Source organism: Meriones unguiculatus, chromosome 12 (genome assembly GCF_030254825.1).
Source record: "Meriones unguiculatus strain TT.TT164.6M chromosome 12, Bangor_MerUng_6.1, whole genome shotgun sequence".
NCBI classification, from domain to species: Eukaryota; Metazoa; Chordata; class Mammalia; order Rodentia; family Muridae; genus Meriones; species Meriones unguiculatus.
The window spans coordinates 25034402-25061105 of record NC_083360.1 but is presented as its reverse complement, the minus strand read 5'-3'; the positions used below and the strand labels follow the sequence as shown (position 1 = coordinate 25061105).

At 42.0% G+C, this 26704-nt stretch overlaps 1 protein-coding gene across 1 annotated transcript in view; it reads right to left on the bottom strand.

The window, feature by feature from the left end:
- Nucleotides 1-4542: 4542 nt before the first annotated feature.
- The window catches only part of Hs3st1 (heparan sulfate-glucosamine 3-sulfotransferase 1), a 30552-nt gene continuing 8390 nt past the window's right edge, over nt 4543-26704 (bottom strand). Inside the window, exon 2 of the mRNA XM_021653234.2 lies at nt 4543-6404. Within this exon, the coding sequence (XP_021508909.1) occupies nt 5364-6299 (936 nt within the window). The 5' untranslated portion in view covers nt 6300-6404 and the 3' untranslated portion in view covers nt 4543-5363. The remainder of the gene's footprint in view (nt 6405-26704) is intronic.

Below are 26704 nucleotides of genomic sequence, written 5' to 3'. Positions count from 1 at the left end.
CCAGAGAACTTCTCCAGCTGCTTTGGGGGAGCTTTGCTGTTTCTGTGGAATTGTGCCTTTTTACTTACTTATTCCACTTCTATTGATGCTTGTTGCTGTTTGACTAGAGTCCTAAGGATTGAGTTTGGTAATCCCACTAAGGACCCATCTACCCTAATCAACACTAAGTAAAGAGATCTACAGCCTCTTTCTCTATTTATCTCCTACCTAAGGTTGGGGGGGGTTGAGAGGGATGTAAAGATGTTAAGAACCTTAAATAAAGTAGGTGTTTGAAAAATATAAGCCTTCAGCCCAGTTCATTCCCTTCTTATCACGTCAGTCAATCTGATGTGACTCCCTCCTCCTGAGAAAGGGGACATCACTTCACAGCCATTTCTGGGTTACATGGCTTTTGCTAAGATAAGACTTGAAGAACATTGTGTGTGTGTGTGTGTGTGTGTGTGTGTGTGTGTGTGTGTGGCTATTAGTAGTCTTCCTTTTTGAGAGATGGAAGATGGAGGAGTTTTGGTAAACAGGATCTGCCTGAGACAGTAAGAGCAATGACTACAGTCTCGTAGCTCGATAGTGGGGGACAGAACAAAGACAGTGAGTTTTTGCTGACTGTGTTAAAATCAGTTCCTTCCTGTCTCCTAAATTCTGAAGCTATTCACAGCTAAGCCCCAGGTATGCCCTAATCTGATGGTCTTTGTACTTCATCTCATTGACTTTCCTCCCAAGCTGAATAAAGTATCAGCCTGTTTTTACCAAAGAGGAAATTAAGGCTCTGAGAATTTGAATGGAAGGCCACATGGCCAAATTGGGTTTACACCCAGGTCTCTTGACAATAATTGTATTTTCTTCCTTTTTACCTAACTGTGGAATTTGAGGAAAGGAGTAATCTTGGTATCAGTGTGACTGGAAGACCTGGTGCTATTTCTTATATGAGTACACATCAGCCAAGCAACTGATGAGGTGATGTGCTATGGATCCTCTGTGCTATTGAGGGAAACTTGCTCTGGCCTTTTTCTCATGCTCGCTGATATATTTTTCTTTTAGCTTCTGCCAGTTGCAACACTCTTTAGAACATCCTTCATGTGCAGTTTTATGAAAGGCAACTTTCCAGACCTCCTGTGTCCAACCTCATACCCTCTAACTTCCCTTTTAGATGTTGCCTTCTTGACTGAGACCTGCGCATTACTTTTTCCCTATTTATTCACCATGGGATAGGTGTAAATTGACCAGACTGAAGACACTAGAAAAAACAAACATGCAAATGAAATAAATGACCTTTTCTGATATTACAGAAAAACCCTTTAATTTCTGCTCTTGAGTTTCTTCTTATGGGAAACTAGAGCACTATTTCCTACTTCTTACAGTTTTTATGTAGGTTGGAAAGAACATATTTAAGATACCAAGCACCTAGCAGGGGTGTACTAATAATGGTTATTCTTCTGCAATCAATAAACCTGCACGGAAGTCAAAGACACATGGGGGTTGTGAGGGTTTCTACACCTCTACCATGGAAACCTGCTACCAGGGCTACAAGTGGCTGACAGGTCCTGGTTGCTTCCTGTGTTTAATCCACGCTACACACTTGTGAGACATGACTTTTCCCTGTACTTCTCCATCTCCTTTCTCTTCTCCAACACCACTTTCTGATCCAAGACATGTCCTTATGCGGATAGCTCCCTTTGGTAACATCAATGGCTTTCATTTTCTGCCTCCCAGGCATTTCCTCCACAAAGCCTTCCTGAAAAAGGGCAGGGTCTATGTGATCCTTGAATTAAATGGTTTTGGTCATAGCTCTAGTGAAACCTTTAGGAGATATTTTTTTCCAAAAAAATGATTGGCAATCAGGAAGATCTCATACCTTATTCTTCATTCATCCAATTCATATTGGGCTATTGAATTCCTTCCAAAGATGTGGCTGAATTGATGACAAACTGTGGGACATATTCTTCTGTTCAGTCTGTGCATAGTTCAAGGCCATTTTTCTTTGCTTCTTATTAAAACTGCAAACACTTAATTCTTGGGGATCTTTATGTTCTTAAAGAATTAACACCATGCTTGCTAAATAATAGGAAGTCAAGAAAAATATCGTTTTTAACAAATATAGTGACCTTTGTTCTCACATCTGTATGCAACAGACATGATGGGCACTGGCCTATTCTACCCTCTCTGTGTCCTCTGCTGAGGATAGAAAGAACAACATCAACTAAGCTCAGAGGTATATCAGAATTTTTTGTTGTTTTATTTTTTGTTTTTTGTTTTTTTTTTTTCTAAACTAACCAATTTATAGGCTCTTAGCTAATAGTCACATAGCATCGACAGGATTTCAACACTGTTTAATTCCTGAAGGAAGAAAAAGTGATGCTATTCTTACTTTGGAAGAGCAAATGAGGCATGAGTCCAACCCCACAGGAGATAGTTTGCTCAGTAAATCTCAGCTGCTTCTCTTGAGCTCTCAAATGGCTATGGGCTGAGCTGGGTTTGGAATGTACACCTACAGTCAGGGAACTTCTTTGTTAATGGGATTGGCATTCAGGATGGTCAGGAGTGACCAAATAATATTTGGCTCCTGCCTCACTGCATTTTGTTCTGACAGGAAGGACTATGGGTCTATTTCGGCATCCCCTGAAGGTAGCAGGGCTTGGATAAGGTCTAAATATCTGGGAAAAAGTAGGAAGTAATGTTTGTTCGTTTATTTGCTTTTGCTTCTCAGAATGTACTGATGACCCATTAGAGTTTTATTTAAAAAAAAAAAAGAATATATACTATCACTGTAACCCCTGGCATATTTTCTGGTGGTATGTGCAGGAATAGGATTCCCTGAGTCAGTACTTTGTGCTCTGAGTAAAACAATTAATTGAATTTACATCCACTGATCACTTACACTGTATTCCCCCATTCCATTAGCTATGCTAGTTATAAGAGCTCAAGCTTACCCTTGGTGCCAGTTCTGACTTTCCTCCCTTCTAACCAGCACACCTGGATGCAACAGATATCATCTCTACTCAAGCATCTTCTTGGACACCAAAGATCCTCACTTGAGATTTCCTTTAGCCACCCCATTCCTTGGCAGGTTTGGAAACTTGATTTAATCTTTCCGGTCCCTCTTATTCTTCAGGTTGAATGTCACAAGGACACACTTCAGAGGGAAGCACTCTGCATATCACAGTCTACGGAAATCTGCCTTCAATATTTCTGTTTCTCTTTTGGAGGAGACAGTGGCTGAATGACAATCTTAATGGGTTTTGAAGGGGAGTGCATCCTCTTTGCTGTCAGGGTATAGCAAAAACTGGGGTGTGGGCCAGGATAAAGTCAGACCAGGCTGAGCCTGCTAAACACAACTAAGGTGACTCATTTCCCTAAGAAGATTGCTGAGAAAAATATTGGTTTCCCCTTGCCCTTCCTCTGGCTCAAACAAAGATCTTTGGGTGGAAGACTTTTGACACCAGGAAAAACATGTCAGGTTAAGTCTGAAAAACAAGGCCTCTGAGTTTGAGCTTTCCTTTAGAGTTCACATAGAGCTGGGAGGAAGTAAATAAAGAAATAGCAGATTACTTGTGTTTTCGCTGCAACTGGACTCCAAGCCTGATAGCCAATGTGACCTTCTCTTGTGTTTTGGGGTCTATTCTCTATTCTTTGAACTTGTCAGAGCAACCCCTTTATCTTGAATTTGCTCAGAGGAAGTTCCAGAGTGCTCTTAAATAGAGAAGCTAATCAATGATGTCTATTTGTGTTTCATTCCTTCAAAACAAACTGTCAGGAAATGGTTTTGTTCTTCTGGCTTCCATTCTCTCCCACTGTAATGATTGCACTTTACTTTCTTATGGAAACGATCTCATCTATTTAATTGTATGAGGATGATTGACAGCGGCCAGGCATGGTGGCACACGCCTTTCATCACAGCACTCGGGGAAGCAGAGACAGGTGGCAGGGGCAGATCTCTGTGATTTTAAGACCAGCCTGGTCCACAAAGTGAGTCTAGGACAACCAAGACTGGAGAAACCCTGTCTCAAAAAATAAAAGATAAGAAAACAAAAAAACAACCAACCAACCAAACAAACAAACAAAAAACACAAAAAAATAGAAAAGGACGATTGAAATTTATGTTTGACAATGCAGAGGCTTACAGCTGGATTTTGTGACCAGCCTCTGCTATGTGGAACTTCTAGGGAGAAGTGAAATCCCCATTTAAGTGCACATGTGCACAGGTTTCTGTTGTGATTTTTTTTTTTTTTTTTGAAATTTTAACTTTAGTCCTTAGGAATTTTAGTTTTCTTTTTCTTTTAGGACTCTAAAGTTGGAGCTGATTTCGAAGCATACCATGTTGATATTTCTATGAGTATGAAATAGAAGGCCATAAGTGCATAACGATCTTTCAGGAAACAAATTCCTGAGGGAGCAAAGGGTACCCCTTACTCTTCTCTTCGTGAAAGCTACAGTATGGACAGACACACACAAAGAGACCTTGCATAATTAAGACTTCTCTCAATTAGCTTTTCAGAGGCCAATTGCCCCCAAAGGCAAAGTTTCTCGCCCAAGATCATTCTGAAATCCAAGGATGTAATCTTGTTTATTATGGGTTTTGCTCATTGCTGAGACCAGAGGTATCTGCAAATATCCTCTGAGACAAAATTGGATCTTAGAGAACCGCTTTCCAGTTATCATACCCGTTTCCATCCTCAGCACCATCTTCTTCACTTAAAATTCACATGACTTAAATCTACATGCTGGCTGTCAGGGGTTAAACCTGTATGCAGCTGGCAGTGGTCAAACCCATGCACAGGCTACAGGGGTTAAACCCACAGGCAGGCCGACTCGGAAATGTATACAACTGCTACTTCCAAAAATAATAGAGCCTCTCAGCGAGGAGGAAATTTAAAGTGCAAGGAAAATCCAAATCTGATGACCACAGCAAGACATTAAATTTAAAAGAACAAAATCAGAAAGGAGAGGAAAGGTCCATAATAACAATAATTTTTTTTTAAGCAGAAAAAGAATATAGATTTGACAAGGAGGGTGCAAACAGAGAGCTATTTTGAATTGGAGGCAGGTTAATTATATTAAAAAAAAAAAAAGACGTCTCCAGAAAAAATCTTTTTTTTTTCAGTGCAATAGTTAAGTTCCTTCATATTATAGAGACATATACACAATGTTAACAACCATGAAAAAACAATACAAAACGCCCTCCGTTTAACAAGTAGAAAAATATAACTACTATATATGGCAACTGTGAATCTAATACTGTACAGAAGTCATTTGTGGGTTTTACAAATAAATTATAGCTTAAATGTCTTTTTAAAATTTTCTCCTCCCCCCACTTCAGATGTACACCAGAAGTTACAACAGGAAAAGTTCCGAGACTAACTGACGGCAAATTAATGCCAGTCAAATGTTCTGCCTACTAGCTCAAAGAATTTCTTATTTGGCTCATGAAAATATTCGTGCAGTTTATCCAGTAGCTTGGGATCCACTTGGGGGTGCGCCCGGCCTTTGGACTCGTGCAAGCAGCGGTCCTTGCCACTGTCCCGCAGGCAGTAGAAGCCCTTGGTTTTGTTAAAGTAGAAGTTCGAGGCGTTGATCTGCGGTGACAGCTTCAGGAACCTTTCGACCTTCTGGATCTCAGGGAAAGGGTCTCTGATGAGGCGGTCACCATCCACAATGTGGATGTGGCCCAGTGGGAAAAAACGCAGCCAGTTCAGCATGTGTGCGTGGTACAGGCTGCGGTTGAGAGCCTTGTAGTCCAAGTTGAGCCGGCTGTCCCGCATTAGGAGATCCTCGATGGGCGGGTAGGGCTTGTGCTTCTGAAGGTGGTTGTACAACACCTGAGTGTAGTCGGACAGCACGCGCTCCGATGGGTCTCTCAGGATGAGCAGCAGGCGGATGGCGGGGTTCATGCTGTGGATTCTCTCAGGCACTTTGGGCGAAGTGAAATAGGCAGGAGTCTTCTCCACCGTGAGCTGGTGCGGGGAGGAGAAAGGCATCTGGGTGAGGTACCAGCCCAGGCCTTGGCTATAATGTTCCTCCCAGTCAAAAAAATGGACCTCATTCTCAGCTGCGGCCACATCAGGATGGAGGCTGAGCATCTCTAGCAGCGCGCGGGTACCCCCCTTGCGTACCCCGATGATGATGGTCTGTGGTAGCTGCTGTGTGGAACCATTGGCTGCTGCACCTTCTCGGGTGTCCTCCGGCAGGCTACCCACCTTCCTCAGAAGTTCCTGCTGTCTGGGGCCCGGGCCAGGAGCAGCCGGGTGGGAAGGCACGAGCTGGGGCTGGGCCACCAGCAGCACCGCGCCGAGGAGCAGCAAGGTCATGCTGTACACCTCAGGAACTTCACAGGGCCTCACGCCCCTGGATCATGAAGTGCGGCAGGGATGCCTCCTGATTACTGGAACATGAGTATATCCAGTTTCCAATTACTAGGGAGGAAAGAAATAAACTGTTAACCCCAAGCAAACATGGAAGTAATCAATAGTCGTTGAGTCCTGCATTTACCTCATCCAAACTATATCTTTACTCTATAAAGGAGGGGTAGCAGACATTTTCTGTAAAGGGCCAGAGCATAAATATTTTAGGCTTTGTGGGACATATGGTTTCCATGGCAACTCAGATTCCAACTGCACTTTTATAGAAGTGAAGCAGCCAGAGACAATAGACAGAGGCAAGGGTGTGGCTCTGTTTAAATAAAACTTTGTTACGGACACAAAAGTTTTGTTGCCAAATAATTCCCATGTAGTATTAAAAATTACTCTCCGTTTTAAGATTTAGCTCAGCTTTAAGTCTTCATGTGTGTGCATGTGTGTGTGTGTGTGTGTGTGTGTGTGTGTGTATGAGCTCATGAGTACAGGAGTCAGCAGAAACAGAGGCCTATGATGCCCTTCAGGTTAGAATTGCAGGCAGTTGTGAGCCACCCCGTAGTGTTAGGAAGTGAATTCAGGACTTCTGCAAGAGCATTATGTGCTCTTGATTGCCCAGCTATCTTTCTAAGTCTTTTCCATATTAATTGTTACTTTTCAAATAATCTGTATATTTGGTTGTGCAGTTGGGAAAGGGAAAAGGAAAGGGGGCTTTCCCGATTAGTCACTGATTACCAGACTCTGGTATAAAGAGCAGAAGTAGAAACAGCCTTTAGACTCCAGAAAGCAACTGAGAAATCTCTCGCTCCTGTCAGCCTCTGGAAGAGGCTCTGGTGATAGAGCTTCTGTACCCCACATCTCTCACCAGGGGTTTCTATTCCAATGGGGTGGATAGGCCTACATGGAGGAGTATATGAGTAGTTCAGTGCTACCCCCAGCATCAGACTCTGGGTGCCGCCTCATCTTGGACACTGTGCTTCCCAGCTTTGGGTCTGGCCAACTGTATACAGGCCTATGTGACACTATGCTGAACCTATCTCTGCCTCACATATTTATCCCTGTAGCTACGCCCTTGCAATAAGAACAGATCTGGTCAGCCACAGGACTGTGTGAGAGGAAGGACAACCACTGTGGCTCATGGGCAAGAATCAATGGTAATGGTTCAGTCACTGGATTTGGGGGGTGGTTTGTTGAGTTAGGCAAAAGCCACTATGTGTACACTGACTGCAGGCAGCAGGATGCTGACACAGGCTGGGGATGTATGGTAGGTTGATATTACATGGAGAGATGTTTACTCATTTGCCTAAAACATTTGGAAACTCTTAGTAGCAGAGAAAGACACTGAAATGTGCTTAATGGGATTAAAAACACAACATTACTGGAAGAGCACAAAGCTTTCTTGGGCACAAAGCATTATTACTTATAAGCTGGCAGAGTTCATTGTCACCACAACCACACAGTGTGGCATAGGAAATGAGGGCTACTGTCATCATCAATTTATAGTTGATGGTCTTAAAATGTAAGGACATAAAAAAAAGTCATAATTCATTTCAAAACTCAGGGCCCAGATTAAAATCTCCAAATGGAGACCTTTATGCTAAGAATTTTTCTCCCTTCATTCCTCCACTTCTCTGATCTGCATCACCTGTTGGGATAAAGTTCTTCCAGGCCATCAACTGCTACCCTAGATGTAGGGACTCAAATGGATGACAAGCCACGGGTGCTGCTCTGAAGACTGGAAACAAGGAGCCATGTTTGTCATTCTCCCACAAAGAAGTAGAGGCACTAACTCATTTTGGTCATTCCCAAAAGGTTGGAGAAGTCCCAGCATGAGGATTATTGGGTTTCTCCAGTCAGTGAAATGTTTGCCTCTTCTTTATACCAAGCTTGTCATGTACTTGACCAGAATGCATGGACAAAGAGCAAATCCAGGGCTTCCAATTTTGTGGTCATGCTAGTTGATCTGTTTCCCTCAGACGCCAAGTTGTGTAGTTTGAAAAGTGTATGTTAAAAACATGAGCACTGGCCTCTTCAGGAGGATAGATCAGCAGTTAAAAGTTCTTGCATCTCTTCCAGAGGACTCAATTTCATTTCTAGCACCAGCTGCTAGAAATGCAGTGCAACTCCACTTCCATGGCATCTGAAGCCCTCTCCTGATTTCTGCAGTCACCAGACACCCATGTGGTATACATATATACATACATATACAAACAAACATTCATAAACATACATTGACAACTAAAAAAGTAAACTAAAACCAAAGCAAAAATCTTGACCATTGAAGCAGACAGAAGGCTCTACAGAACCAAACACACAGAAAAATGGATGTATGGGCCATGGAACACTGCAAGAAGAGACTTGAGGTCAGTGAGGGAGGCCTTGGGGGAAAAGTGTTAGTGGTGGGTGTGACTAAGCAGTGTGGGTTGGGTTGGTTTGGCAAAGAGGGTTAATGCAGTGTGACAAGACTGCTTTTCTCAATGAAAGAATTCAGGAAGCTTCACCAAAATTTTATTTTCTTCTTCACTGTTCAACTGGATGGAGCCAATGAGCTACTTATTCCTGCCTGTTACACATTTGAAGGTGGTATGCACAAAGGGTCAGGGTGGAAGAATGGAGCACAGGGAAGTCATGGACGGCACTAACTCTGACATGCTGGACTGTCTTGCTGTGTGTGGTGGCCACTGCTGTCATATTTAGAGCTCTGCCTTTAGATTCAGGACTGAGGAACAGCTAACATTCACTGCTCATGTGACAGACATACAGGCTTCAACTGACTTCTGTATTATTTGGCTGCTCATGCTTTCTCTGTTTTATTTTGAAGCAATTTTGTCACCACAGAATATGCCTGAGAATTCTTCTTAACAGAGAATTACCAGCAGAAAGCAGAGAAAACACTAAATACAGTTTGTCTGAAACGCTAACAGTAGGTAAAACAGTCCAATTGGTTATCCAAAACCAAATGGTCAGCCCTGAAAACAAGCAAACAAACAAAGCAACAATAACATTATATAGACTGAACAGGTTATATTTAGGGACATATAAATATAAATATATATATATTTATATATGATTATTTACATGTATATACATATATATATAAGATTACAACAACAATTAATGGAAAAAGAGACCATAAATTTGAAAGAGAGCAAGGTTTTAGAAGAAGAAAATAGAAAAGAGAATTGATGTAATTATAACAACAAAAATAAAAGAAAAATGGATGCTTAGGCATTCAAAAACTCCTTGCTTATTTCTGCTTTCTAAGAATGAACTTACTTATGTCTAGATCTTTTTCATTCCAAAGATATTGGTGGTATACAGGTAAAACTGACTGCATACACAACACACACACATACTATATATATATATCATATATTTATTACATGTTATATATTATATGGTATATATTTATGATGTACACATACATATATACATAAATATATAAAGTGCACATGTTTATAGCTATGGATATGTATATCTAAAATGTATCCATATATATTTGTGCATATTACATATATAAATATATAGAATATCATGGTACTATGTTAACTCATTTATGTATATAACATATATGCACGTGATAGCCTTATGTTTCTTGTGCTTTAGTATTTCAGACCACCATTGACACAACCAAAATTACTTGGTCCTAGCAGCCTTGCTAGGCCACAGAGGAGGACTTTGCAGCCAGTCCTGAAGACACCTGATAAACCAGTATCAGATGTAAGAGGAGGAGGTTCTCCCTTATCACTGGACTTGGAAAGGGGCAGGGAGGAGATGAGGGTGGGAGGGTGGGATTGGGAGGGAAAGAGGGAGTGGGATACAGCAGGGATACAAAGTTAGCAAACTGTAACTAATATTAAAAAATAAAAATTTAAAAAAAGAAGATCAAAAGACGTTTCTACAAGACACACAAAAAAATTACTTGGTCCTTTAGTCACAGAAAAGAGAAACATGTACAAGTTCACATAAACCTGAAAACAGTCTCTGGGCCATCCTGACCTTGACAATGGGTTTTCAAACAACAAGGAAAACAGTCCTTCAGTCTTTGCCTTTCATTTCACACATGAGGAGAGCCTGAGATGACTTGGCTGTAGCCAGATGGAAACACTGGACTGAAACTTTCAGCTGCTGAGTTCCAGTCTAGTGGCCTGGGTGCTATTATAATTGTCTTCCAAACAGGTGATCTTGATATATAACAATGATAGTGCTGGGGTGGGTGTTATAAAACAAAGACCCAATGCAATACCCTCAGCTATGACAACCCCTCAGCTCCCAATTCTAGAAGTCAAATACACACAGAGTATATTAGAGATTGTGTTAAAATCATTTATTGCTTTTAGGCAGTAGATAGTCAATAGGATCTGTGCAGCCTTTGGGCCAGGAGCCCTGACTCTAGTTTTGAGTTTAGCCAAAGTGATTTTGCCAGTTTGTCTCAGTCTGATCATCTGTGAAATAAGATTCTACCAAATGATATTTTTGGAACATGAATGAAGAAGTGTGTACCAGAGAGAATTACCTAACAGAAATGAGCCATTTTTGAACTTTAAATTTTCCTAGAAGCCACATGAGAGAAATCCATTTTACATGACTCAATGTATACAGAGTGTCATTGTTCCAGAATAAAAACATGAAATGAAATTAATTAGCAATTTTTCAGTATTTTGCAGTAAGCCTTGATTAGTCAGTGTGTGTGTTTCTGACAACAGCAGTTCATTTGCAGGCCCTGTGTAGCTGAGGACAACTGAGGTGGGGAAGGACAGAGAGAGGCCTGTGAAAGCTGTAGTTCTCCACTTGACACCTTCATAGAGAGGTACCCTCCCCACTCACAGAGGAAAAGTTCTTGTGCAGGAAAGGAAGAAGAAAGGCAAGCCTGAACTTGCAGGTGACATAAATACATTCATATTCTATCTGTTGATAACTTCATTATTCTCCCACAGGAAGTAAACCAGGCGACCTTGAATGCAGAGGGTTATCTGAAAGCTTGGAGCTGTCAAGGGCACAGACGCAGACTGTTTCACAGCACCTGGACCTAAGGCCAGGCACCCTGGCAAGTGCATTGACAGCAGCCCCAGCTTCCATTGGCACCAGGCTCTGGGCTGGCAGCTTCATACATAGCATGCCTGCAGTCTTGATGATGAGCCCTCAAGACAGGTAGCATTGCTGTTGGAAAGCTGGGCTCGAAGGAATCAGGGGCTCGACAGGAAAAAGAGAGCAGGGCTAGCATTCAAATGGAGTCTGAGCAAAGAGACCCAAGGCCCTGCTGTGCCTCTTACTCCCTCACAGTGCCTGGGATTAGTGTGGGTGCTGGGAATCAAACCTGGGTGCTTGGGAAGAGCAGGAAGTGCCCCTAATCACTGAGCTACCGTCTTTCCAGCTCCTTGGTTGGATTCTTAACCAAAACATGTGTATCTAACAGGCTTTTTGGTTTGAGGTCCTTTTGAGTAGTCATACCTCAAATGGAGGACAAAATTTCTATGAAGACTCATAATGTATAGGATGACCAAATCAACCCTCATCTTTTAGAGATGGATTATGAGTTCCAAGAGGGAAGTCATCTACTTCTCCTTTAATCAGACCATTTTTCTGTGTGCTGAGATTACAAACTAAGAGTCAGAAACCTACAGGTCTCCTTGTCCTCTGCTCCCGCCCCGATCCCCTGACAGTACTGAATACCACGTTTGAGAAGCCAAGAGTCCACAGCTCTCCCAGATGGTGGCCTCCATTGTCCTTCGAATTCAGTCCAAATTGTGCAGGCTGGGACACCCTTAGCACGGGATCTATACACCTCTTGGGCTTCAGTTTCTTACTTTTGCCAAACTCTAACTACACTAGCTTCTTTATTGCTCATAGACCATCCAGTTCATCCTAGCTTTGCACTTGGCAGTCACAGATTCCTGTTTGCAGAATACTGCATGCCAGCCTTTGTGAAGCTGTTCCATTCTTGCTATTCAGATTTTATCTCAAATGCCAGCATTCCCTCAATGGTTTTCACTTTATCTCATTTTAAAGTCACCGTCCATTGTACCAAATCACATATGCCATCCACCTCTCCACCCTGTCATGCACACCACTGAGTCTCTTGGCAGTGACTTGTCTTCCTCAGATGCTCGCTCCAGATAATAGCAGTATTTCTGGCACATTGTAGGGGGCAGAGACCTATTTACTCCATGAACTTGTCAAATGCAGGGGCCAGTAAGGCCAATGGCTATAAGTTACTGTGAACAGATTTTAATTTAGCAAAAAGTGAAACTTAACAGCCTATTCATTGGAAAGACTGCCAAAATGCAACGTCTTTTCCTAGAGAGCCAAGAGGAAGCCAGATGTTGAAGGGGGGCTTCATATTCTTCCATGATGAGGCAAGCTCACCCAGGAGTCTAGAAAACATCTTAATTAAAAAGCAGGGGCAGCTTTTTATGAAATACCCTTCAACATTTTCTCCTTAAGTTTCCTTATTGCATAATTTACATTATGACTCAGACTCCAAATGTAATTAACTCTAATACACCCTTGCAGTCTCACCAGTAGAACATATTCACCATCAGAGAAAATAAGCAGAATATTTAATGTGAGAAACAGTGATGCCCATGTGCCTCCATCTTCATGATACCTTCACAGTCCTGCCACCTAACATGAGCACACAACTGGTTCAAGCAAGCATCTCCTCTAGGGTGAAATGCTTTGGAATTTAACAAAAGAGAGGGGAAAAGAAGAGGTTATTTGCTAAGCAACTTCTGTGTGCCAGACAGCAGGCATCTAAGCAAAGAGTGGTTGTTCTCATCTTATTTCAGTTTTAAGCAATGAATGGGTGTTAGAGAATGATGAAAAAGCAAGGAATCTCTGGTTATTAGACAGGTCCAAATGAGAATCCTTATAGGTGAGTAGTCCTTGGAAAGCATCTTATCTTTTAAGGACTCGGTGTACCACCACTCTGCTCTCTAGGAAGATATATGGGACCATGGCTATCAGGGAGTAGGTGTTTTGGCAGACAGAAGAGAGGGGCCCTGAGAAAGCAACATTAAGATTGATGTGTGAAAGAAACCAGGTAGCTTGAAATGGCTGGGACTACTTCTTGAACTAGGGCAGATGGAATTAGCAGAACATGTCTGAGAGAAGCCTGAGATTCACAAACACGTGACAGAGGCAAGTCCTATGTGGAAAACTAGTAAAGGGCCATGAGCCTCAAATCTCATGCCCAGTTCCTTAGTATTAAACACAGGACTCAGAAAGCTTTGGTGAGTGGCCTGAGTCTCAGAGCCAATCTAATACAAATTTTACAAAATGGGCCTAAGTCCACTGTGTATGTGGCCAATCAGTATTAAATCATTACTCTTGCTAAAGATGCAACACAGTGAGTGTCTAGCAAGCAGTAGGTCCTCAACAAACATCAGTGTCTTGCTTCTCTGTCCATGGCACTTACTGAAGTATCTCATTAAGGTTGAACAATTCCTTCAAGGCCACAGAAAGAGGCCCAAAGCCCTCATGTTGTTGTCCTCAACCTTGGACAGGAAGATTCTCTGCTGACAGTAGAAGCACATGCCAGGAAGAGGCAGAAACTCCTAAAAAAGCCAGAGAAGATGGGAGAAGGCACTGACTCTAATAAACTGCTGTGCAAAAACTGCTTCTTTCAAGTCTCCCATGGTGATGAGTGATTTAATTTTCTAGAATGTACTGAAACCTGAGTGGAGGCAGTTTGAACAACTGAACTGTCATTTTTTTAATGCAACTAAACTGGGCAATTGAAAGCATCAGGTTATTTGTTCATCCTGAAGAGTCAAAAATGTCTTCACTTTTATCTTTGCAAAATGATTTAAAAGTCTGTTGCTGTGGTGTCAAATTTCCATCCTTGGCACGGCATCTTGGAAGGCAAGGAATAGGAAACAGATTCAGTCTGTGCCTGTCAGCACGTGAAAGGACATGGGTATTTCAAGACCTCCATAAATATTTATTTTCTTGAAATTACCTTTACATGACACTCTTCAGCCAACATCGACATTCAGTTTTGTTTGGAGTTATGATAATTGCTGTGAGGTAGGATGAAGTAAGAAGGGTTCAGGGTAGAAAGGACCAAAGGACAGCTCACATAATGCTAATAAGTGTTCTCAGAGTACATTTACTGTCTCAGGAAAACAAGTAAAAGTGGGCCCAAGTTCCCTTCAAAGTGATTCATACTCTTGGAATCCAGTTCCTTCGTAAGCTCTCTGAGTTTCCTGGAATCCTCCATAATTCTGGAAGGTTCCAAATCTACAAAAGTTTACCTGGATAATGAACACTGCTGGAGAGGACCGTGGTGGGGGTAGAGGATATCTTGGCAAGGACAGGAAGGCATCATGCTGCCCTTGCAGGATCAGAGAATCCTATTTCCCTCCACAGTTTTGTGGAAGACAAGAAACACAACAGCTTCCTCCCCCCAAGGTAGAAGAACAGAATACAAGGACCCTGAGGAGGTGTTAGAAGGAAGTGACTGCAGCTTTTGGCCCAGCAGTCCAGGCTGTCCATCACAATCTATCTGAAGTACTACGGATGTCCAAGTGGAGTCTACATGGCAACCTTTTGGGGTCTAGTAAATGAGGAAAATGGTCCTCTAAAAGTTCTAGGAAGGTACAAATTTTTACATCCTTAAATTCTCAGGGACACTGTCTTACTGACAATTCTGTGGAACAGGCCTGGAATCTTAATGACCATTACAATTCTCACTGCTTTGGCCTGTTAAGGGGCTGTCCTTTGTTTCCCACTTGCTTTTCATTGGAATGAACATAGCTTGTTTTTAAACCCAGGATTAAGAACAATCCTGGTGGACAACAAAGAGAAATAAGTCTGGCCACAGAGGTGGAGTTATCTGAGAAAGAAGATAACAAGAAGTTGGAATTAACAAAAGATTTCTAACCAAAGCTTAGGTTCCTCTCTAAATTCTGTAATTTAAAACCTGCAGGAAAGGCCTGAAACCCTGAAACTCTCAAGAGCTTTAACCTTATATTTTTATTGTAAGGATTAAATAAAATAGTATGTATGGGGTGCTTAGGATACTGTTTTATTGCATAGTTCATATGGCCAGCCTTCAAATCACTGTAGCTATTTTTATCCCTAAAAATGCTGCATGGTATAAATAGGACCTGGGGATGACAATTAGTCAATTGCATTTTCTCGTGAGCCAAACTGCTGCAGTGACTCAACCAGACAGAAGCTCAAGGAAGAAAGGACAGTGTGACAAACAGATAGGATCAGGCTCTGTTTTTGAGGGCAGCACAGAGTGGGGCCCTGTTAAGACCCTATCTGCCCCCAACAAGAGTGGAACAGCATGTGCCAGTTGCTATAGCCCTGGAGAAGGAAGGGAGGCAGTGTTCTTTCTCAGTGCGCTTCATGTGCCGTTGTTGGGCACAGAAGGCAGCAATGACCTAAATAAATCCTTCATTAGACACAGAAACACACTGGCATAGGCAGCACACGGCAGAGCCGTGTGACAGGAGGGCGGACAGGGTCTTTTCTATTACCATGTAGCTGAGTGGAAATAGGGCCCTGCCAGCAGATTGGGGACTGGAATTGGATGATGCTGCAGTACTCTTGCTGTAGCTGTAACTCAACCTCAGAGAGATGCTTTCTGAGCTGCAGGAACCTTCCTGGGTAGGCCAAAGGCTCATTCATCATGCCACATGTGGCGAGCACTCAAGAGTGCTGTGTAATTTCCCAGAAATGCCAAGACACAAGCAGGATGGGAGGCACAATGGTCATGTACCAAAATGCTTACCTGTCATCATATGTCACCATCTCACAGAAAGATAAACTGAGATAGACAAAGAACAAGAACCTCAAAGTCATGCACAGAGACTCTATAAAGGGTAGGGCAGCCTGGCGTTCACAAACCCCATGTCTGTGAACATAGACTACACTATGTATCTGTGCCTATATGGTGTTGGGCAAAGGAGACCAGAGAAGTTTACAGATATAAACAAATATGTATAAAGCAAAGCAAATTCTTCCTCCACTGAGACAACGGTCAGGAGTGGTTGTGTCTCGTTTCTTAAGCCATCTTTAAAGGAATGAACATCCACGTCTCTTCAATATTTATACTTTGAAGCACTGTTGCTCAATATGATTGTACTTGCAGGTCAGAGTCTTTGAGGAGTGATTTGGTTTAGGTGAGATAATACAGTTGGGGTCCCAATCTGAAATGACAGATGTTCTTTAGAGGAGAGGAGACGAAAAGAGTTCTCTCTGTTCAGTGTGTGTAAGATAAGGAAGAAGGAAGCTGTCTGTAGGCCAGGAAGAAAGACATAAAGAACCAAGTCCTTCAGCACTTCATCTTGAGGTCACATTCCCCAGGATGGTGAGCAAACAATGCCTGTCCATAGCATCTGCTTGGAGTAGCCTCACTAGCACACTAGTCCTGGGGGCACGATGGCAGAACTTAGCTCTTTGCTGGAAGCCCTTCTGCTGTGTAAGTACAGGACTGTCTCCTGGATCCAGGCATGTGACCTCACAGAGGAAGTCAGCTGGTGATTAGGGGCTGTGGCAAGCAAGCTGTGCACATGGCCTGTCTAAAGAGGTAGCTGCTTCAACTCTGGCAGAAATCATTCGAGTCCAGGAACTGGAATGACCTGATGCACGGGTCATCTTTCCAGATTTGACTATGGGATTTTTTGTGAGAAACCTTGGGTTTTTATTAATGTAATACCTGAATATTTGTTGCCAAATAAGGAAAAGGTTAAAAAAAAAAGATGGAGAGCAAAGCAAACCTGTACATTCTGATGCCTAAGATCCACACTTTGCCTTCAGGTGCGTTCTCGCTGTTATGCAGTGGCTTTTGTAAGGTCTCTGAGCTTGCACGGAAGTCTGGAGGCACAGAAACAATCAACTCATTGTCCTTAAAGAGTTACATCGAACGTAAAAGTTACACATAAAGGGGCTAATAGCAAAGTTTCTTAGTGAACAGGAAGGGCGTCATGTAAATAAGAGGCTCAGATGAGAGAGAATTGGAGAGAGGCAGACAGTGCCTGAAAAGGAGGTGATGCCTAGCCTCAGTGATGGGGGAGACATGGGGCTTCCTTTGCAGAATCCTTAACAGGGCATCCTCTCTAGGTTGTTTGGAGCAGAAAACGGGGGTAGGCATGTGTAACCTCTAACCTAGCATTTGCTGTGGAGCTCATGCTGTTGGTGAGTATTGATAGAGATGAAGCTTCAGGAGTTTGGAGATTTTAGTGTCCCCAAGAGGAGAACAAACACTACTTCCGATTTTTAATTCCTGCAAGGTCACTTCGAATAGATTCCAACTTAAGGACAATTACTGAAAATTCTTGGAAATTTCTGCTCTGAGATTTTATGTGTGTGTGTGTATGTGTGTGTGTACATATATATGTGTGTACATATATATATATACATATATATGTATATATACACACACACATGGGTGCTTGATTTATCATAGACATTTAAAAACAAGTATTTAAGCCAGGCATGGTGACACATGTCTGAACTCCTAATGCTTAGGAAACAAAGGCAGAAGGACTGGACTACATATTGAGAGCCTACCTCAAAAACACGTGAGAAAGTGAAAACTGTGTATTTTATATGCATGCTTCTACACTGACAGTAGAGCTGCCCCGACACATGCCTACAAATCAAAACTACCGTAAGTCAGAAATGCACTGAATACATATAGCCTATAGAATATCCCGGCTAAGCAGCAACGTACACCACAGTGTGTTGGCAGTTTCCCCGGTGACCTCACCTGAGTGTGAGGTGCAGCAGAGAGCTGCCTAACATCCCAAGAGAGAATGGTGCCAAGCATTGTTGGCTCAGGAACAACAATTTCTGCTGAGTGCATATCGCATTCTCAGCGTAGTAAAATTGAAAAATCCTATGTTAACAACACAACTTATCTATATTGCCAACTACCATGAATGTACCCGAGAGGGAACAATGCCACGGACACAACTATATGCTGGAGAGATTGCTCTGTGCATGAAACTTGGCATGCAAGTTGACCTCTTTGAATCCCGAAAACCCATGGAAACCTTTGTGTTGTCATGTGCAGACTAGTGCTCTAACAGTGCAATGGGAGGGAGACTTCGCAGGAGCTCAAAGGCTAGGTGGCCTGGCATACACAACTCTGAACAACAACAACAGAGGCGAGAGAGAGAGAGAGAGAGAGAGAGAGAGAGAGAGAGAGAGAGAGAGAAAGAGAGAGAGAGAGAGAGAGAGAGACAGAGAAACAGAGACAGAGAGACAGAGAGAGATACCCTGACTGAAACAAGGGGGAGGGGGGAGATGAGATTCTACACCTTAGGCAGTGCTCTGACCTCCTTTGGCATATGTAAAACTGAACACATGTGCATGCGTGCACATGTAAAACTGAACACATGTGCATGCGTGCACACACACAGAGACATCATATACATACATATCATAGACATAAATGAACTCACAGAGGAAGAGAGACAGAGACAGACAGACACAGATACACACAGAGCGAGAGCAAGAGCAAGCAAAACAGAAAGAGAAAGAGAGAGAGAGATCTTTTTAAAGACACAATGATACCCATGAGGAACTCAAGATGGAAGTTGGAATTAAAATAACTAAGGCCTAGCATTACAGCAGGCACAGATTTCATAGTGACCATATCGGGTTTTTTTTGTTTTGTTTTTTTTTTTCTGAATAAATCTGTGGCAATTAGTGGAACAACATTCTTTGACCTCTCTTCCTACGTACACACACACACACACACACACACACACACACAAAGAAACACAAACCATGAAACATACTTTAAAAAACAACAAAATTTAAATGCTATTTGAGTTCAATATGCCTTTATTATGATTATCAACCTGGGTGCTACAAAATTAGATAGTTCCTCAATTTTCTCTGATTCGGACTTCAATTTATCCATAATGAATCTACTGTAAACAAGGGACACCTGTTTTGTTATCTTGCTCATCTAAAAGCCATATCATTTATCCACAGATGATGCTTTTGACGTAACTATTGGAGGCCTCTTATTATTTCTTACTATAATTTCAATATCTTCAGATCAAGTATGATGGCACCTGTCAAGAAAGATCATTAGGATTCTTGTCTTTCATTCTTTCAGAATTCGAATACAAAATGATTGACTTGTGCTTTGTACATTTAAACTATTATTTATTTTTACTTAGACAAGGCATTTGAAACATATTGGCATTAACAGGAAACTTTCTAGAAATGATGTGGATGAATCCTGGCACTCATATTGGGAAGGTTTGGGAGTTTGGCTTTGAAACCCAGCTCCACAGACTTTCTTCTGTTTAGCCCAGAAAATCCTGTGATCTGTGTGCCTCGTTTTCTTATCTGAGATGTGAAGATTGCAACAGTACCGACTTTATAGGATTGTCTGAGAACCAAAGGAAGTGTTAGCACAGAAAGGACTAAAGAGGGGCCCTGGCATAGAGAAAACCCTCATGAAATGTCAGCCATTGTCACTCTCTGACTTGTGCCTTCCATTGTAGCAGATAAAGGCTCTATTCAGGTGGTCTAAGTAACTAACCTAGATAATCTCAGACACGTACAACAGGTCTCCACAACATTTCCTTTGCTTGAAAGGGCCAGTACATGGAAATGAAGCCATGTTAAGCTACTGTCAGGAGCTGGGGGTTAGTCCAGCATTGTGCTAGACTTCTTTGTGACCTTGTTCAAAACTTGGAAATATTCTAGACCTCATTCAAACAGGGAAGTAATTAAGACACAGATTCTGACCATTTAACACACACCGTAAAAGAGAAACATGCAGAAAATTAAGACATATTCTCATGTGTCACAATAATTTCCCCAGATTCCAAACAGGATGATGCATTAGCCATAAAGCCTTTTCACCATCCATCAGCCTAACACACACAGCTTAAATGCAGCAACACATACCAAATTTCTAAGCTGCTAAGGTGTTTTGGTGAAAAATATGTGGGGGGATAACACCATTTTTAATAGGAAAATCTACTGTTCTCAGATCACAGTTTACACTTATTCAATTAATATTAATTGAATCAAAGATATGGTCTAGAAGAGATCAAATAGACTGGAGAACAGTCTATAAGTGATGCTTAGTTATTTCAAGGATGAAGTAAGATAGGACAGCAGTAGTATTATACTGTTATAGATGTGTTGTGTTTCAATATCTCTCTCCAAGAACACACTGCAAAGAAACTGGACAGAGGACTAATCACTTTCACAATGAGAGACAAAAGACCAGAGGTGATAAGAATTTAGCAACCGAAAGAAGTTTTCGGTGTGCTTCTTGGAGAAGATACTGAAGATCACTTAGGGTCTGATGAGAATCAGAACAAAGGTCAACATGTTTGATTGAAGTCCAGGCTACAGCACAGGGATGAGGAAATGTAAACATAAAGTGAGGTGCACTAGACACTTCATGTTTAGCTCCAGGCTCAGCTCTGTCTCCTCGGAGGCTATCATTTTCTGTCAGGACCTCCACTTTCCATTCAGAAAGGTTACCCTACTGTCATGCTTGAGTGGATATCAGAATTAAATAAACTATCATAAGCATCATATTAACTTTCTTGATACAAGGAAGACTTTCAATAAACAGGAACTTGGTAAGATAACAGGAATTTGCTGTCATAACCTAGACAAAAACAATAATAATTTGGATTTTAAAAGAACCATATTCTGTCTCTTTAAATAATTGTCCTAAGTTTGAGAGGAAATTTCATAATTCCAAACACTAACATTTGACAAGACGAAAAGCTTTTTTCCAAAAATAAAAAAGATTGTTTCTTAGTGTTAGTTACAGATGAAACAATAACAGAAATAAAGAAAGGCACAATAGAAAACACAAAGGCTTCTAGCATGGTATTTATGAAGGACAGCTATTAAGAGACAATTTGTTGTTATCAGAGAACCTTAAAAACTACCCACGTAAGGAAAGGGAGCAGGTAACAATAATCTCACACACTGATCTGCCTAAGCCAGCTGGGCCCAACCCTAGTGTACTTTGCAACTAGATTCATACCAAGTGGCCAGATGTCAACCCAAGGTCTTCCCACAACTTCTTTTGCAATGAGTGTGATGAAGTTTAGACTGTGAATGGGATCAGGATGAGCTGGCTCAACCTGCAAGACTCAAAAATAATGGTCTACTACTGGGAGCAGGAGCGTTGGAGCCCAGGGAGAGCTGTTTCACAGAAAGGCTCTGCTGAGTGAGCCCAAACAAAGACAGAGAACTGGGAGCAATGACCTTGACCACAGAAGGAGCATCTGCAAAGGGTGCATTTACTCCCTTAGGAGGCAAAGGGCAGCTGTGCGTCTGAACTCAGGAAGTGTGAAGTAACATATGAGCTTGCCCTCAAAGCTGATGTTTCTATTTATAATAAATGAGCTTTGAGTTCATAATAATAGTACTTTCACTTTCCAACTACAAGGACCACATCCTTCCCTTGAACCTTGAGCAACAGATCCATCTACTTACATTTCATTTTCTACTGCCTTGTTGCACCTGTACTCAGGGCAAGGCATCAAGCAACAAGTAGAATTGGTTGAACTATTGTCTGGGACCCAAGTCCTCAGGGATGTAGTCAAGTCAGCAGTGGTCATAACCATGTCACCTGGATGAGCAGTGCTTTTTCAGCACAGGAGAGGTGCCTTTGCTTAGTCAAGGTGCCCAAGCTTGAGATGAGCGCCTACTTCTCGGCATCTCTTTCTTGAGTTGCTTGTTTCATGAAGGCTGGTGGCAGGCCTCTGCACACTCAAGTCTTTCAGATATCCTGAAAAAGAGCAGCTACTGTTTCAAGCAGAGCAGGAAAGCCTGCTTGAAAAGCCTGAAGGGAAAGTGAACACAGTGCAATGCAGCACACACAAGATGGCTCCTAAATTCACAGGCCCTTTCTGCCACCCAAGACCTTCATGTAGATAACAGATATGCCCTATTCTCCAAGTGGGAAATAATTTGCCATGGGATGAGGAGGCTGTGTATCAGGAGATCATCCGGAAAGAACTAAGAATGAGCCAGTGTAAACCTGATGAGGAAAAGGCACAGAGGCACCAGCCAGGAAGTAGTGTGCACCCAATCTGGGGATATTCATGCCACTCATCTATGTGAGGGAAGTCACAGGGCTCACCTCATCAGATTATAGAGAACAGAATGGTGAGAAATTTCAGGAGACATACCGGTTTCCCAACTTGCAAGCTCATTAATACTTTCACTTTTTAAAAGAAAAGTGGAACAAGAAGAGAGAGCATTTACACACCTCCTATATGCATTAAATGCTCCAACTAATTAAATGGACTGTCATTAAAATCACCATTAAATGCATCATTGAACTTAATCTTGAAGACTGAAAAGGGGGGTGGAAGGGTCTCTGGTGTTTTCATTCAACAGTTATTATGTGTCAACAATAGTCTGTTGGGCTTTGGGGAACTCTAGGTAAATTCCCGAATCTCTGTAACTTCATCCCTTGAAATAGATTTAATATTAAATAAATGAGCAAAGAGAATTGTATAATTAAAATTATGACTGACTACCTGAGGAAGAGTGAGATGATTTACCTGCTCAAGGTGACATCTGTTCTGAATGAAATCATGTCTATGTCTAAGAATTCAACACCACAGTCCTTTGGATTCCCCATTGCACTGGGGGACAGGGAGGTTTCTGTTTATCGCTGAGTTTTGCAATGATTGTCCAAGACATCAGGAGAGACTAACAGAGAAAAATGTTGCAAACTGCAAACGGCTGCAAATGTTACAGAGCCAGAGGAGGGAAAGAGAGGAAAGCAGGAGGATAAAAGATCTGTATTTCAGCTGAAGATAGCAATAAAAAAGAAGTTATGAAATTCAGCCTGATCAATCACTGACTGCTGTGGATAAACACAGCTGTAATAGTTGCTTAAAGTAAGAGAGATCGATTCAGGGTTGCCATAGTCAATTAATTTTCTGCTTTCATTGTTCCAAGTACCACTGTGCCTCAGTTTCCTATTATATTTGTGCATATACACAGACACACACACAGACACACACACACACACACATCTATTTACCTTTGGGCTAATTTTTGGTTGCTAGGAACGATTGGGACAATCTAGAGGTTTTTCAGGTTCCTCTTCTTGCTTAAAAGACAAAAGGTGCCCCCCTCCAGTCAATAATTTCTTACTTTAGAAAAACATAGTGAGAGCACTTGTGTGAGGGACACTGTGACCTTTCATTACCCTGCTGAGGAGCACCAACCCACAAAAACGGGCAATCTGCTATACTCAATCAAGATGGCATTCTTGATCTGACTTTCAATCAAAATCTGCCGTTCCAAAAATCAGAAACTAATGAGTATTTGGTGCCACGACATTGATCCTGTCTATGTGCCAGGCTTCGTAACAGATGCTCTTACATACGTTACAAATAAGGTATCTTGTGAAATAGAAAACATTTTACAGATAAGACAATGAAGGCTTTTAAAAGCAAAAGCACTTCCCAAATATGAAATACAATGGAAAACCCCTTCTTTCCTGGTAGTCGATATTTTCTTGTGCTCAGGGTCACTGTGAACTCCGACTACTCTCAGAAGAGAGCTTTAGCCCTGTGTGTGGTCTTACTTCCCAGGAGGATTGATAAAGGATGGATCTGGTATTCCCTTGAAGAGATCATTCACACAAGGCATGTAGATGGGGCTTACAGAGGCAGGAGGAGAGAGAATTCTCCCAGTACCCCCGTTCCTAGGGAGGACAGACCAGACAGGATGCCACTCTGAAAGGCTTTTCCAAGGGTTACTTCAAACATGGAAAATTTAAAGTTTAACTGGAAGAGGAGCCCACCTCACCAGAGGACCAGCAGAGTCACAGTGGCCGGTCCCTCCACAAGGTGGCACTCGGTGCCCTTGTCTTTTCATCTGCAACTTGATGCTACACCAGGATCCCCAGCTTCTCTCCTGCTTGATGATTACAGCTTTTTATACCTTCCCTTCCATCTCAAGAGCATTACTCTGGGATCCTGAGCTTTAGCCTAAGTGCCTGCGTGGGGATGAAAGCAGGGTTTGCTAAGGACAGTCCTGCCACATGTTACCAGATTCCCTGCCCTGAACTCTGTTTGTCTGCTCCTATTGGCTTTTCTCTTGTCTCACCTTCTTTTCTCTCCCTATGTTCTCTGCTCCTTCCTGTCTCCACTTTTCTCTTGCACAACATATGCTCTTGGTTTTCTCCTGTCCTCATCCTATACTATTTCATCATTGCTGTTTCACATGGGTAAGATAAGTTAACACTGGTAAAACAAAAGGCTGAGACACTGCTCTATTAATATATTGTATGAGCTTTAGTTCTTGGCATCCATGATACATCATTCAATTTCCTACCCAGGGAAATTGTCACCATCTGCTGTCAGCTTCATGTGACACTATCTGGTAAGCACTGAATATCTCTTGACATAGTTTATTTGGTTAACTGTGCACTAAACAACTCTCTCTTATATATTCAAGCATGCCCATTTCCCAGATGTGAAGACTGAGGCTTAACATGTGATGCAACTTACCTTCTATGGTATGGTTTATACATAGAAAAGTAAATGTCAACCAGATCCAACTGGCTGGGTAACTGAATACCATTCTACCCATATTTTTCTAGACAATATTCTATAGAAACACACGATTAGAAAGCTCATGTTACACAAGGAAATAATACTATATGCAACAGAATAAATTATTTTATCTTAAGCAAGGAAACTTTAAAAAATTGCCTTAGAAACTAAATGTGCAACAACTCCTTGCAGATCTGATTCCTTATCAAGTGCCTGCCTGATCAGACACACTTACATCTATCTTCACAACATGCACCAACAATCTTTGTGGGATCTCCACTCAGTTCCTAGCCTCAGTCCAACCAAGCCCAGTACATCTCTACTGGGCTGCCAAGCTTTGCAATCATCTGATGGAAGAGGAGTTTCAGGGGTGAGCTTGTAAAGTGTTATACATCTGGAATCAGTGGAATCCTGTGGATATCTAACCTTTCTTTCGTTATTAATTTTGTTATTTGACAATGGTATACGTGTCTATAAAGAATTGCAAATGATATATGCCCCTTATCTTCCTCTCAGCTGTATAGAGCAGCACCCACCATACCAACCCTAGTTTCCTGATTTTTGGTTTGATTTTGTGACTTAGTTGGTTTAACCAGGGCCATCAATGTGGCCACTGGATTGGAACCAGGTACTGGAGCCTGATGGGGTCACCGGTGGGGCTTCAAATAAAGGAAACGATTCCCTCTACTCCCTAAATCTATCGGTGTCAAATAGATCAACAGTGAAGGGCAGGGCCTGAGTCCTTCCTCCAATTATGCTCTACTTGTGTTGACCCAGTGTAGGTATCTCCAGCTGCTGTTAGGCCACGATCACAATGGGTATGTCTTAGTAGAAGATAATGTGTCACAGCCCTATTCGTTTCCTCCTAATGTTCCCTTTGCCTCATAGAGGTTGGTAGAAATTATTGAAGAGGTAAACCCTCATCTTATCTGTCACTTATTCTCAGCACCTGATGTAGCTATGAACCTCTGCATTCACTGGCAGGAGAGGATTAACATCTACGGTTATACACATAAAGGTTTAGACGGAAGCTTCACACTGGCAGTTTAGCTGAGCAACAGTGTCTGGTTCCATTATGTCCCATTATCTCCCATGCCATGGGTTTTTGATCAGGTTTACTGTATATGAGGCATGGATTCTCTCTCACAAGGCAGGTCTCAAGTCCACCCAGAGAACACCAGTTGATTACACCCATTCCAGTGGTGACACACATCTTGCCTGGCAGGCTGGTTTTACAGCAGGATCCATAGCTGTCTAAGGCCATTGGCTGATACCTTCCTCCTCACACTTCCCCAGGAGCCTGCCCAGCACCTTCCAGAACCATGAAAGCTAGCCTGAAGAAGGGATGATACTTCCATTTCTATTCCAGCTTGACTTCTCTGTGTTATACACCCAAGGGACATGGCGTCTTTAGCAACCTTGCCTTACTCTCCAGTTCTGGCCAGGGACCACAAAAAATTATAAGATCTGGTACTGGATTGTGGATCCCTTACCAACAACTCATAAGGACATATCCTATCCCTGGCTCAGGGCTGTTTTTTAATAACCCATGACTTCTAGGGGCAACTTTTTTCAGCTATGCTGAGTATCTCCCTTCAAACAGTTTATTAAAAAAATAAATTTCATATTTTAATTTGGTTACAAGGTGGTAGATTTCCATTTTGTTTTTAATATGCTTTCATCTGGTTAACCCTCCTGCCTACTGCCTTGTCTTTCCTATTCCCTCACACCTTCTTTCTTAAATTTTCCCTCTATTTCCCTCTACTTTCACATTGCCTATGTTTTACTATCCTCTTCTCCTTTATGCCATAATCCTCCCAATGGCCTCTT